The sequence below is a fragment of the Crotalus tigris genome, unplaced genomic scaffold (assembly GCF_016545835.1).
Source record: "Crotalus tigris isolate CLP2741 ecotype Arizona unplaced genomic scaffold, ASM1654583v1 scf7180000024430.1745191, whole genome shotgun sequence".
Classification (NCBI taxonomy): Eukaryota; Metazoa; Chordata; class Lepidosauria; order Squamata; family Viperidae; genus Crotalus; species Crotalus tigris.
Genome location: NW_024100597.1, coordinates 439,733 through 453,119, shown reverse-complemented (window position 1 = coordinate 453,119; position 13,387 = coordinate 439,733). Strand labels below are relative to the sequence as shown.

At 39.7% G+C, this 13,387-nt stretch overlaps 1 protein-coding gene across 2 annotated transcripts; it reads left to right on the top strand.

Annotated features, from left to right (window-relative positions):
* The first annotated feature begins 1,120 nt into the window (after positions 1-1,120).
* LOC120302394 (membrane primary amine oxidase-like) lies at positions 1,121-8,874 on the top strand. Of its 2 annotated transcripts, none has more exons than XM_039330676.1 (5): positions 1,121-1,188; positions 1,363-2,945; positions 6,454-6,739; positions 7,971-8,100; positions 8,393-8,874. In XM_039330676.1, exons 2-5 carry the CDS (start codon positions 1,373-1,375, stop codon positions 8,588-8,590), a joined length of 2,187 nt encoding a protein of 728 aa, XP_039186610.1. In that variant the 5' UTR covers positions 1,121-1,188; positions 1,363-1,372; the 3' UTR covers positions 8,591-8,874. The 2 variants fall into 2 exon arrangements, with proteins under 2 accessions (XP_039186610.1, XP_039186611.1); XM_039330677.1 differs by having other exon boundaries at positions 7,971-8,167; positions 8,393-8,533.
* The last annotated feature ends 4,513 nt before the right edge of the window (positions 8,875-13,387 follow it).

Here is a 13,387-nt window from a genome sequence, read left to right as displayed (position 1 = left end):
ACTCAAAGAGAATTGATACAATATGTTTTATCTTTGGTGTATCACTCTAGTCCTGATTACTAAAATGAATAATTCTAACCCTAAAAATATTTGAAACGTAGTGAGCAAATTGGAGGCCTCCTTTTCCATGTGGTGGCAATGTTGCACAGCCCAACAATATTGTAAAATGATTTACTCTAGAATAAATTTTGAAAGTTGCAAACCCATTGCAACCAGGGACGTTTCATGAAATGTTTTCAAACTGCATCTCTTTGAAAATACTGACTTGGCACTGTATACTGATTGTTAATGGCTGCAAGGCATTTATGTGCCTTTTATAGGCACATTAATTCCTTCTTTGAATGAATAACTAACCGAATTGTAAGAATATACCTTGAGGTCTAAGATAGGTTTTTAGCAAATTTTTTAAAAGTAAATCTGATACAGAGTTTAATTCAAACTGGAAACCATTTTTGGGTAGTAATATCATACATGGAGCTGTACAGTACTACATCCAAAATTTTAACTTTTGTCTAATTAGTATAATGCTACTGTAATAAGAAAATTCAATATGGTTCCAAATCATTTAAATTTAATGATAAATTTGAGGACTGAATTAATCCTTTCTTCTTATAAATAGATATTATATGTACTTTTTCTTTAATTATATCCCTTTATTTGTTTTAATTACCAGGATGATATAAGTATTATTTTTCTATTGGTATTCTAATAAATTGTATTCTACTACTAAAAAGAATTTTAACAACAGATTTAATACCAACCAAACTACAGTCCTTGAAAGCCAGGTTCATTTAAAAAAAAAATAAGAAGCAGTCAAAGGCAATCAAAGTGAGAGTTTGGTTCTCAAACATGTCATCCTTTAAATACACGGTCGAAGAGACATAAATTTACCTGTTGCACAAAGAAGGTAGCCCAACCATATGTCAGTTCAGAAATTTATGTGGAATGATGACAACTTGAAAAATGATTAGAGGCTGGAAAGCGAGGTTTCTCAAGCTCTCCATATTGCATTTTGTTAAAACAGAAGATTATAGTTTGAAGACACATTTGCATAAGAGACATCCTTCCTTTTAGCCTATATATAATTTCCTTGGTCTCAACTTCTAGTCAGTTTAGAAGTGTCTAACTAGTGTTTTCATCTGAGTTCCTGGTTTTAAGCTAATGGAATAGGAATATCGTGGCCAGATGGTAAGATTATTGAAGATGTGAATATATGATTGAACAATTTCTGGAGTGTTTTGTAAATGCAAGAAATTTATACTTTTGAAACTTACATGCTCAACAAGTGTCTCATTATTTGTGTCCATGTTTAAAACTTAATTTAGAATTTAACAAACCCTTTCTGTATGTTTCTGTCTTTAGATCTGAGAAAATGAATTCCAGAGTGATTTATTCTCTCATAGCAATAGGCGTCGCCATAATTTCCATCTTAGTCTTGGTGTACCAAAATAGAGGAGAAAAACTGACTTATTATGAAAATTATTCCCAGACAAAGGGGCAAGAGGAAGGTGGTCAGGATGCTGGCAGCCAGGTATTTCAAGATTTAACTCCAGAAGAGATAATGCAAGTAAAGAGGTATTTACAGTCCAACCTGGGAGTGCCGCTGGTGGAGACATCTCAAGCCAAGCCATCAGATAACTGCATTTTTATGATCACCTTACAGCTCCCTCCCAAAGCACAAGTATTACAATTCTTAGATCATCAAGGATCTCAGCCAGCACGGGAAGCTCTGGCTGTGATCCATTTTGGAAATCAGGTGGACCCCAATGTGACAGAATTTGTGGTGGGTCCTCTTCCAGAGCCAATATACCATCAAGATATCACGGTACAGAAATATGGAAGGAAATTGCCTTATTCTCAAAGATTTGTTTTAGCAAATGAGTTTAATGAAATCCATGAATTCTTAAAGGACGAATATCTTAAGGCTCCAAATTTCATGCAAAAGGTTCTAAATTACAGTGGAAGCAATATTCAATACGATCATCAACTTCCATTAGGGCTGAAATCAGGAGATCGCAAAATGTGGATGAGCCATTTGCAGAATGTGATTGGACACTATTTGCATCCAGTTGGTTTTGAGGTCCAAGTGGATCATAGTAGCTTGAATGTTCCTGAGTGGAAGGTAATCAATGTATTTTATAATGGACAGTACTTTGAAGACATGGAAGATCTTGAGCAACAATTCAATATGGGAAAGGTTAGAGTAGACAAGGTTAAAGAAGCCCCTCTTGATGGGGGTTACTCATCACTGAAGCAGAGGGTGCCTCCAAAAGATCCAGACCCTTTGCAGTATGAACCTCGTGGACCACGCTATATGATTCGCAATAATCATGTCACTTTTCTGAGATGGAGTTTTGCATTTGGAATTGATGCAAGCAGGGGTCCACGTATCTTTGATGTCAGGTTTAATGGAGAAAGAATAATTTATGAGTTAAGTTTGCAAGAAGCAAGCTCTATCTATGGCTCCAACAGTCCTAAATCCATGTTGACCAGATACATGGATTCCAGCTTTGGAATTGGGTCCCGTATTTTTCCCCTCACCCAGGGTCTAGATTGTCCTTATTTATCCAGTTATTTGGACTTTCACTTTTTTTATGATACTTCATTACCTGTTAGCCGTAAAAATGCTATCTGCATCTTTGAGCAGAATGCTGAGTTACCCATACGACGACATTTTGAAAGTGTACAGTCTCCTTTTTATGGAGGGTTGGCAGATTCAAATCTGGTGTTCCGAACCATAACTTCATCTGGCAACTATGACTTTGTCTGGGATTTTATTTTCCACCAAAATGGAGCAGTTGGTGTTCAGGTCCATGCCACTGGGTACATGATGTCTGATTTCTACTTTGGTGATGCCAGAGACTTTGGCAATAAAGTGCAAGAATGGGTGCTGGGTTCAATTCATACCCATAATATTCATTTCAAGGTGGATTTGGATATTGGTGGTAAGTAGAAAAAAATGTTTATCATTTGCATGGAAATTATAGGCTCTTTGTCCCAATTTGCTTTGTTACAATTGTTCTAATGATTGCAGGTACTACAATGAAGAAAGATTGAAGAGTATGGTTATTATTCTCTTAGTAATGTTCTTGAACTTCAATTCAGGAGAAGGGAGGGTTTCTTTTTAATGAAGAATATTTATTTCACTGTCTTGTCACAAAACGTAGTGGGACAAAAGAGAACAGAAAAGGAGAAGCAAGGAAGGAAAACAGGAGAGAGAGAGAGCGAGGCAAGTAGAAACAAGGTGAAACGGAGGAGACAGCACAGTGAAATAGAGAAGGGGGCAAAGTAAGCAGAGCAAGGTTTGAGAAGAGAGAGGGGTGGGAGAAAGGCTCATCTACTTGCCCTAATGTCACCCCACCACATAGCCAGTGTATGTGAGCGAGCCAATGAATAAAGGAGAGCCTGAAGTGCCAGGGGATGACAGAGGGGAGCTAGGCAGGTTAGCTGAGCAAGCAGAGGTGCATCTGCCAGCTGCTAGAGAGGGCTGAGGGCAGATTGAGGGACAGAGAGAGGGATATTGAGATGCTTGGCAAGTGACTGAGAGCAGGGAAGAACCTAACTGCCTGGAGACAGGGACAGACGGACCCAGACTCTAGTGGCCCTTGCAGGAGGCAACACTACACTAACATTTCCAAACAAATATTATTTCATAACATAGGTAGTCTCCAACTTACAAAAGTATTTTAGTGATCATGCAACATTATAATGGCATTGAAAAAAGTGACTTATGACCATTTTCACACTTATGACCACTGTTGCATCCCCAAGGTCTTGTGATCAGAATTCAGACACTTGGCAATTGATTCATATTTATGATGATTGTAGTGTCCAGGGATCATGTGATCACCTTTTGCGACCTTCTGTCTAGCAAAACCAATGGAGAAGCCACATTCACTTAACAGCCATGTTACTAACTTAACAACTGCAGTGATTAACAGCTGTGGGTAGAAAGATTATAAAACAGGGCAAAATTCCCTTAACAAACCTCTCTTAGGGATAGAAATTTTGGGCTCCATTGAGACTGTAAGTCAAGGACTATCTGTAGTTATTAGGTCCAATTATATATTTCTATTCCTTCCTCTCTGTTACATAGACACATTCTCTCTGTCATATTCTTTCTAGCACTGATTCATTTTAAATGCTGCTGCTTTCTGCTCAATGAGCCCATAAAACTCTTTTGCTAATACCACAAAGTGGATGCTATTGTTGTGTTTATAAACATTGCTTTCATGAAGTTCCTGTATGTCTGGATTGACTAGGAACCAAAACCTATTGCCCATTTTTGCTGAAAATTAGTGGTGTGGTTTTCTTGCATGTTGATGTGGCAAACACATGAAAATTGTAATGTAAATTTTAAGTCAGGGTCCCTTATGAAGTAGACAAGATGAATATATACTGTGTTTCCCTGAAAGTAAGAACCAGTTTTATATTATTTTTGCCTCCAAAAAGGGATTAAATCTTATTTTTGGGCAGTGTGTTATATTTTTTGTGACACCTGCCTCACCTCGCAGTAGCGGCACCAACAGCCCCATCCAGCAGGAGCCCACATGGCTGCTGGCTCATTTCCTCTGCAGCTGCTCACGGCAGGAGACTGCTGCCGCCACAATGAGGCCAGGCAGGTGGGGGAGGGGATGGAGCTGCCCCACATGCCCCCCCCCCACACTTCCTCAGGCCGCCCCAGCCAGGCCATTCCTTGCTCCCTTTCACTCCCCTCCTGAGTGGACTGCCACTGTATGGAGGATGGGTGGAGTAGGCCTGGTCCCCCCTGTGCTGTTTCAGAGCCAGGGGGGGAGTGACGGCAAAAGGCTCCTCTGTGCTGGAGGGGCTTTCTTCATGCTCCACCCCACAGATCACCTGCCCAGGGGCAGCTGCCTCCTTCTTCTCCTCTGCCAACTCTCCCGTGGCTTGCACCATGACTGGGCAGCACAAGTCTCCCCCGCCGCCTCCTTCTGCCAGCCCTCCGTTGCCATCACTGGAAAGAATGGGAACGGGAAGTGAAGCGACTCTGCGCAGTGATGCAGAGCAAAGAAGAGCACTTGCTTGTTGCCTTGCATCACCCCATGTCTCCCTTCTCCATTCTTGAAATGGCAGCCTTGTTTCTGCCTCTTCTCCTCCCAAAAGCAAAAATAATCAACACTAATCTGCCTTCCAGCTCTGGCGGGTTTCTCTCCTGCTACAAGATCTTTTTTTTCATAAGAAATTGGAAGGCCTGACTAAACTTTGTTTAGTCCCACAAAGTCCATTTCCCTGAGCAGGAGAGAAACCCGTCAGAGCTGGAAAGCAGATAAGTGTTAAATTTTTTTGCTTTTAGGAGGAGAGGCGGCAGGAAATGGGGCTGCCATTTCAAGAATGGAGAAGGGAGACGCGGGGCAATGCAGGGTGGCAAACAAGTGCTCTTGTCTGCTCTGCATTGCTGTGCAGATCTGTTCTGCTTCCCGTTCTCTGTTCTTTCCAATGATGGCGATGGGACGTGGTGGGGAAGGCTTGTGCAGAGGAGGAGGTGGCTGTTGCTGCTGGGCAAGTGATTTGTGGGGCGGACCATGAAGAAAACCCCTCCAGTGGTGCATAGCAACGGAGCCTTTCGACATCACTCCTCCTTGGCTCCAAAATGGCAGAAGGGGACTAGGCCTACCCCACCCATCCTCTGTATGGTACCATGGCAGTCCAGCTCAGGAGGGGAGATAAAGGGAGCAAGGAATGGCCTGGCTTGGGGGGGGGCCTGAAGGAAGTGGGTGATGCGTCCATGGGGCAGCTCCACCTCCTCCTGTCTTGCCTTCTTGTGGTGGCAGTGGCGCGATGTGTCACATGGCCTTCTGCCCCATTGAAGCAGCCAGGTGGGACCGAGTGGGCAGGGTCCTAATTAGGGCTTATTTTTGGAGTAGGGCTTATATTAGGTCCACTCCCAAAAATCAGGGTGGGTCTTTTTTCTGGTAGAGTTTTATTTTTGGGGAAATATGGTAGAAAATCCTTCTTTGCTAATATGAAAAAAACATTTTCAGGGAAAGGGGTGAGATTGTAATACTCGAGAGGTGAATGTAGATTTAAAAGATCTGAAGCTGACAAGTTCCCAGCTGGTTTCATCTACATATTAACCAATCAATAAAGGAGAATTCATAAACAATCTAAATGATTTGTTCTAATAAAAAATTAACTGAAATATTTCACTTATGCAAAATCTCTAATTCAGTTTTATCATTTTAGGTCATTTTCAGATGGTTTTATTTAATGAATGAGCTGCTGTTTATTAAAATTGCAAAGGTTGTTTTATCACACTGAGTTACGTTGTTGATATTTAGCCTGAAGAACTAATTATGACAACTTCATCTCTAGGTTAGCAAAATGTTAGAGTAGAAACAATTTTGATTTTAAGAAGATGAAAATGCAAAGGGAGAGTTCTGATCCATCAACAGTTGCTCAAGTACTGAGTGTTGCACTTGATTTCTTTCTGAGGTGTGAAAAATACCCTGGTTCGCAATGACATGGCTTTTGAGACCTTGAGGGCCCCTTGGAGCCCAGAACATAAGATCTATCAAATGAAGATGGTGAGGGAACTTTTTGACACCGAGAACAAGGCTTCATTCCATCTCCATGATGATATGCCCAGAAACATTTTTTTTGCATCCAACCACACAAACAAGTGGGGCCATAAGCAAGGCTATAGGATCCAGATGGTCAGCTTTTCTGGAGAACATCTGCCGGAGTCAGATCCAATGGAGCGAGGCCTCAGCTGGGGTCGGTAAGTGACCGATTTTTAAGGTCAAAGTAAAATAGATTCAACCGTGTCTTTGCATTTCAGCACTTTGAATAAGGTAGGCAGGAACTTTCAAATTTATTCATTAAAAAAAATCTATATATCCATCTCACTTTTGTTATGCTTTGTTGTGGATGATGTGGTTAAAAAGTATGGATAATGATCAAATATTTGCTAAGGAAAACTTTTCCATTTCCAACTATGGAACATATAAAGGGAGAAAAAAACACTATTCAGACTGTGCAAAAATTTTATAGTTTATATTCATCACTGCTGATAAACAATCCACTATTGGATTACATAGCGAGAAACAGTTTCTTTGATAAATATAGTATGTTTGGGGTTATGAGCATAATCATGGTTGGAAGAGTAGTTAAAAGACTTTCCATGTGTCAATGTTCCATTTCTGATATTATCTTCAATTTGATCTAAGATAAAGGCTACAGATTATTGGAGGTTAATACTATCAAGCAAGATGAGCCTTACAATCTTTCCTTTTCTCCAATGTGTCCCCAAATGGCAAGGAAATCCTGAACCAGATCAATTTTGAGGTGTAAAATTTAAATTAAAAAAAAAATTGATAGAATGGCATTTAGCAAAAACAAACAATATAAATTAAAGGTAAAATTATTGCCTGAAATACAGTTTTAAGTTTATATCAGTTATAAAGACCTGTCTATTGGTAGCCGTGCATAATTTTCTCCCTTATTTGATTTTTGTAATACTTTCCATGCATCCCCTTTGAAAAGACTGCTGGTTTCAGCATGCCTTTCCACTAGTTCTGGTCGAGTATTGAAGAAATCTGAGCCATAGTATTATAAATTTGTACTCTTGCATTTCTGGATCTAGTCTGAAGTTTAATTTCCTGTGTGGTTTGGGATCAGTATATTTAATCAACTCCCTACCAGGATGGAAACCCATGACACCTGCTAATTTGGCATAGATCTCCACAGTGGTCTTGTGGTTCTGCAGCTCATCTATGGAATTATATATGGTAGTTCAAGTCTAAAATCATCTCAAATTTCATAAGTATTTTAAGAATGAGTTAGAACAATGATTGTCCTATATTTTTATAGTTAGGCTGTCATGGAACAATATCTTGTCATTATATTGCCTTTCAAGATCTATGTCTGGAACAATAACCTTTGAAGATCTTAAGAAGAACTAATAATCAATAAATCTCAATCTCTGCAACTCCTCTTTTTTTCCTTTTCAGTTATAAGCTGGCTGTTACAAAGAGGAAGGAAAATGAATCTGTCAGCACCACTCCCTACAATCAGGTTGATCCATGGAAACCTCCCGTGGCCTTTGCTGACTTTATAAACAATGAGAGTATTGTCAATGAGGTGATGATACCTAGCACTGAAGCTCCTTGCAGATTATTATCCTATAATTCTGCAGAATGGATATAAGGTCCTTGCTAACAGTTTTGTATTCCCAATTTTCCATTTCTACTGTACACATCCCTAATTCTGAGTAGACCAAAAAAAAAAAAAAATCCTACTCTCAGGTTTTACTAAATCATCTGCTACCTTACTTAACAAACTTAATTTTTTAAACCATTCTTGTACTACCTTTATATTGAACAGGTCTTTTCCCTAAGATATTACAACAATATTGTCCCTTTTCCTTTCACAGGATCTGGTTGCCTGGATCAATGCTGGCTTTCTCCATATTCCACATGCTGAGGACGTACCCAATACTGCAACCCTTGGGAATGAAGTTGGTTTCTTCTTGAGACCATACAATTATTTTGATGATGATCCTTCCATGTTTTCTCCAGACAGTGTTTTCTTCGACAACTTGCAGGACTCCACTTCCTGTGAGGTCAACTAACTTGCATGTCTGGGAAAAATATAATAGCCTCATATCTGCCCATCCCCCCCTGCACTTATGTAGGTTTTCAAAACATAACAACTTTCTAATGTCTTTCACTTATTGACAGATGAATTAGAAATTGAAAACAAACAAGGAAAGTAAATTACAGGTAGCTAATATTTTCTCTCTTCTTCTTTCTGCAGCATTAATGTATATTTTTTGTCTGATTATTAGTCTACTGTCTGCAGGAAACCATTCGATGGAATTCTCTGGGGCTTAAGAATAAATGTTGTAGAATCTTTTTTGCTTTAGGAATACTATCTCTTAGCATGGACGACTGACATTTTTAACTTGACAGAGGACATTGAGAATGATATATACTAGTATTTATCAGCTGTAATCCTCCCTTTCTTTTACAATATTAAAACAGTGATGTTATAATTGAAATTAATGTTCTGATCTACTCTTCTAAATTAGAGAACTGGGTGATGATGATCTTTGAAGAGAAAGGTCACAAAATGCATGGTGATGTCCTCTTTGCCACTTAATCTCATATATTTCTGAAAAAGATATTAAAGAAATTATTAATGTCTTGGGATTTTTTTTGATTGGGGAAGATACAGTTGGAGACATGGATAAAGTATATAGAATACATTCAACATTTGTAGAACAAGAAATATTCCAAGAGACTTTTTGATGCATGAAATACACAAGCACACACACACACACACACACACAAACACACACACATGAGAAATCAAATTCCCCAGAAGAGTGGTCAGGGGAAGTTCCGAGATCCAATTCTTCCAAGATCCAATCATCAGCCAATCTAGGTCCAGAATCACAATCACAAGATTTCAAGACAAGAATTAAGGTACCGGAATCTAGGTTAACAAGCAATTGTTGCCAATGGAGAGGCTTCAGCATTCTGCTCTTATTAAATACAAGGAACTCCGGTGTTGCTTATTTGGAAAGAGAAGGCTCCTTTCTTGCATGGAGCGTCACAAATTACCTTTGCTCTGCTCTCCTTTTCACATGGTGAGCCCTTGCATTGGCAGGGAGTGGCAGCTCAGACTCCCCTTTTCCTGAGAAAGGTGGCGTCTGTGTTTCCTGGATGACAATTGGTGTAAACTCTTCTGCCTGCAGCTGCTCAGGATTGCCTGGCAGTTCTGGGATTGGCTGCTCTTTGTTGGTTTCCTTGTAAAAGTCTGAGCTGGCCATGACAATAAACAGGTTTTCCATTCCATCTGAAATGCATTAATGGATGTGTGAATGAGAATGAGGTGAGGGGAGAAGGGGAAAAACCCTTGTCTTGAACTGTGTGCAAATGAAATGGAGCAAAAGGGGAAAAGGAAACGGAAAGAAGCCCTTCTTGTTATATGAACAAAGCAATACCAAGAAAGAAAAAGACGTTGTCACTAATGAACTGCTAATCATAAGAGTTTAAACACAAGCTCTGTGAATACAGGCTCTGTAGGATTTTCAGACAAGCTGCCAGTATAAGGTGTTAGCACGGATTACAATCAAATATATCTGCTCTTTGGTACTAGTCATGTACAATTCTATTGATGCAGCCCAATTATGCAGAAGAAATTAATATAGATTTTTTTTCTTTTTACAAAATTGATTATCTCCCACTATGGAGTATCAAACTCACTTGCAATTCAAAATACCATTGGATTTCATAAATATTGGTCACATGTGTATCTAGATATCCTTCTGAAACAGTAAACAAAACCACCCATAAAAAGAAGCTAGGGGGCACTTATGAGGAAATGTGTATAGAACTGCTCTTAAATTACATCAATATGTCTGTGTTGCAAAGTTCATCTATAACCAGTGGTTATTTATTAGGAAAGAAGGAGGACATGTGTGTGTATGGAGATTCTCAGTCATCCACTCATGGTGGTCCCAAAGGTGTATTTTCAAGAGGCAACTGGACTTTCTTGTTTTTCTTTGAAGATGTTTTGCTTCAAAGAAAGCTTCTTTAGTTCTGGCTGGATGGTGGGGAATGGAAGGATTTATATTGGATTTGGATTTATATTTGGATTTATATTCCTATAAATCCTTCCATTCTCCACCATCCAGTCAGAGCTGAAGAAGTTTCTTGGATGAGAAGCAAAACATCTTCAAAGAAAAACCAGAAAGTCCAGTTGCCTCTTGAAAAAGCACCTTTGGGAGGAGATTTGTGGTTCTTTCAGTAGGAGTGTGGTTACAGACAACTGTTGAGTCCCACACATCCTTCCTGACCAAACTGAATTTGTAGTGTCATGTGAGGATCCCTTCTGTTTTCTATGAATAGCATCCCATTTGTAATTTAAGATTCCTGTGCAAAAGAAAGGGGAGAGATAAATAGCAGAGATAGTAAAGACAATTTATTAGTGATTTGTAACTTAGCATCTTTTATGAACGGGCTATTCTCCATAAACGGCTGTTTTGCCTGTTCAGTATGTTCTCAAAATCCCAGATGTTACCAGCCCCAAAAGCTGCTGTCTCTGCTTTAGCATGTTCTGCAAGAAAAGTCAATGAAATGTTGAAGGAAAAGTCTTCATCAGGGTCCAGTCCAAGCCAGGAATAAACAATATGGCAACTGCTTTAGAAAGAAGGTTGTAGTTTATTGAAGAAGAGAGTCAGACAGAAAGGTGACTCTGGAAAAAAAGAGTCTATATGTAGCAGGGAGTGGGTTTTTATACCCTCTTGGGCTTTTGTTTGGAGTTGTTTCCTGTTCCTGTTTGAGGCTTTGTATTTCCTGTGTCATGTACTTTGACCTGAGTCTGAGTGTGCCCCTTTGGCATCTGTGGGTTAATCCTATTATGTCCTGTTCTAGAGTTTGGGTGGGGTATGCAGATTTTATGTGTCTTTGTCTTCCTAAGCTTCTAGCTGGAGGGCTACAACCTTCCTGAATGGATTATCACATCTGCATTTCTACAGAGCTGGTTTCTGCTTGAGGGAGGGAGACTTGGGGCTATTAAGAAAAACTTTGCATGCTTTTCTGCCTCTTTAAGATCCTTTGAGGAAATATAATATTCTGCCCTTTTAATATTTCCTTCTCTGGGTGGGGGGGCTCATTTCCCACAAATCCCCCCTTTGTGCCATAAGAGTCTGGACAACACACTTTTACTGACACAAAATTAAAATTGTTCTGGTCAGAAAGACTTGATAGACAAACTTTTAAACTGTTAATGCAAAAAAAAGAAGAAGACACTAATAGTACCAGCAGAAACAAATCCCTGCAATGGCTCCCAAAAGAGTAGCCTTTCAACCATGAATGTCTAAAGCCAGGGCAAAAGTTCTGTAGATGGAAAAACAATTATAGTGTCCAATATTCTGTGCCAATTCTTTTTAAACATTTGATGTTTAAGTTTTGAGTTTCCAGTTAGGTTTGCACATTCCCCAAAATTCCTCACAGCCATGTTTTGCCTCAATACATAACCACTGGCTGCCCATTTCAAGGGTTGTTTCCTGCCTTAGCTCTTAGTTCAGTGCATCCAGGTTTGTGATGTTCAATTGAGGTTAGCCAGTGTGCAAGCCAGTCTATTAAATTTTCTTAAATTGCATATAGTGAGCCCTAGGACTCTCACTCTGAGTCCACCAGTGCAAGATATTTAGAGCTTAGGTTTGGAGATCTCTTTCCTGCTACCTACTCAGTGAGAGCATATAAATTGCAAATCACCTGAGGAGGCTTGGTTTCTCTCCCCCTTGGAATTTGCAGCAAGTTGTGCATGCAAAGCTTTAATGCCACAGAGCAAAAATCTGCCTGGAGAGCTTTACTGAAGGTAGGTGAAAGGGATAGACTCAGTGTGATTATGATTGTGATTATTTGTGTGTGTATGCAACTACTAATAGAAAACAGGCAAAACAAACATTCTGGACAAATGTTCCTCCCACCAGACAGAAGTCCGAGGTGTTCAGTATTTGCTGTGCCAACTATTTCCAAATGCATCCCTCCATGAATCCCTTCAACTGATTAATTACAATACAAATGGGGCAAGAAAGAAAACCTTACAATGAGTTTCTGCCCTCCCCCCATTGTCTTTCCAGTTGTCTTCTGAGGCTTCACATGGGGCCGCTGTCTCCAGGACTCCTTCCTTCCTCTGCAGCTTTCACAGGCATCTGGGGGAATGGTAGGACTTGGGAAGATCTGTTCCACTCTGGTTGCATGGTGGCTTTCTAGTGAATGGCTGGATTCAAACCCAATTTCCTGGCTCAAACGGATGGAGGCAGCATCTGGGTTAGTGTGCTCTGCTTCCAAAGGTTGTGGGGTTCTTCTATGCAGGGCTGAAAGATATGAGAACAAGGTTCTCTCCTCCCTTTCTGGGTGGACTCTCCCAGAAGAAGCAGACAAAGGCATGGAGAACAGAGGATAAGAAAAGGAAAAATAGAATTGGGGGGGGGGGCGAAGGGGTAGCTTGCAGACAGAATTTGAAGAGGCATTAATACTGCAGTGGTTAAAGAAACAGATAGGAAGACAAAATGAGAAAATCACAGATGAGGACAAAAGAAAGGCTAGATTCTGCTAAGAGAACAAAAATGAAAGGTCTCATTTCTGAAATTGAATATTTGCAACATGTTAGAGAGGACTTAAGGACTTGCAACTTGAAAATGCTGGGCAGCTTGAGAATGCTGAGAGCTCCAAATAAATTTTAAAAGCCTAATATTTTAAGGTGTGCAATTTGCCAGGGGCAAGAGAGTCTACCTTTAACATTTATTCTAAAATAGACCACATTATTTTAGAGATTAAAAAATGCTTATAAGTTTCAGGATTAGCTTCATATAGTTTCACTAATTAGTGATGGGATAAGAAAAGTAACTTAA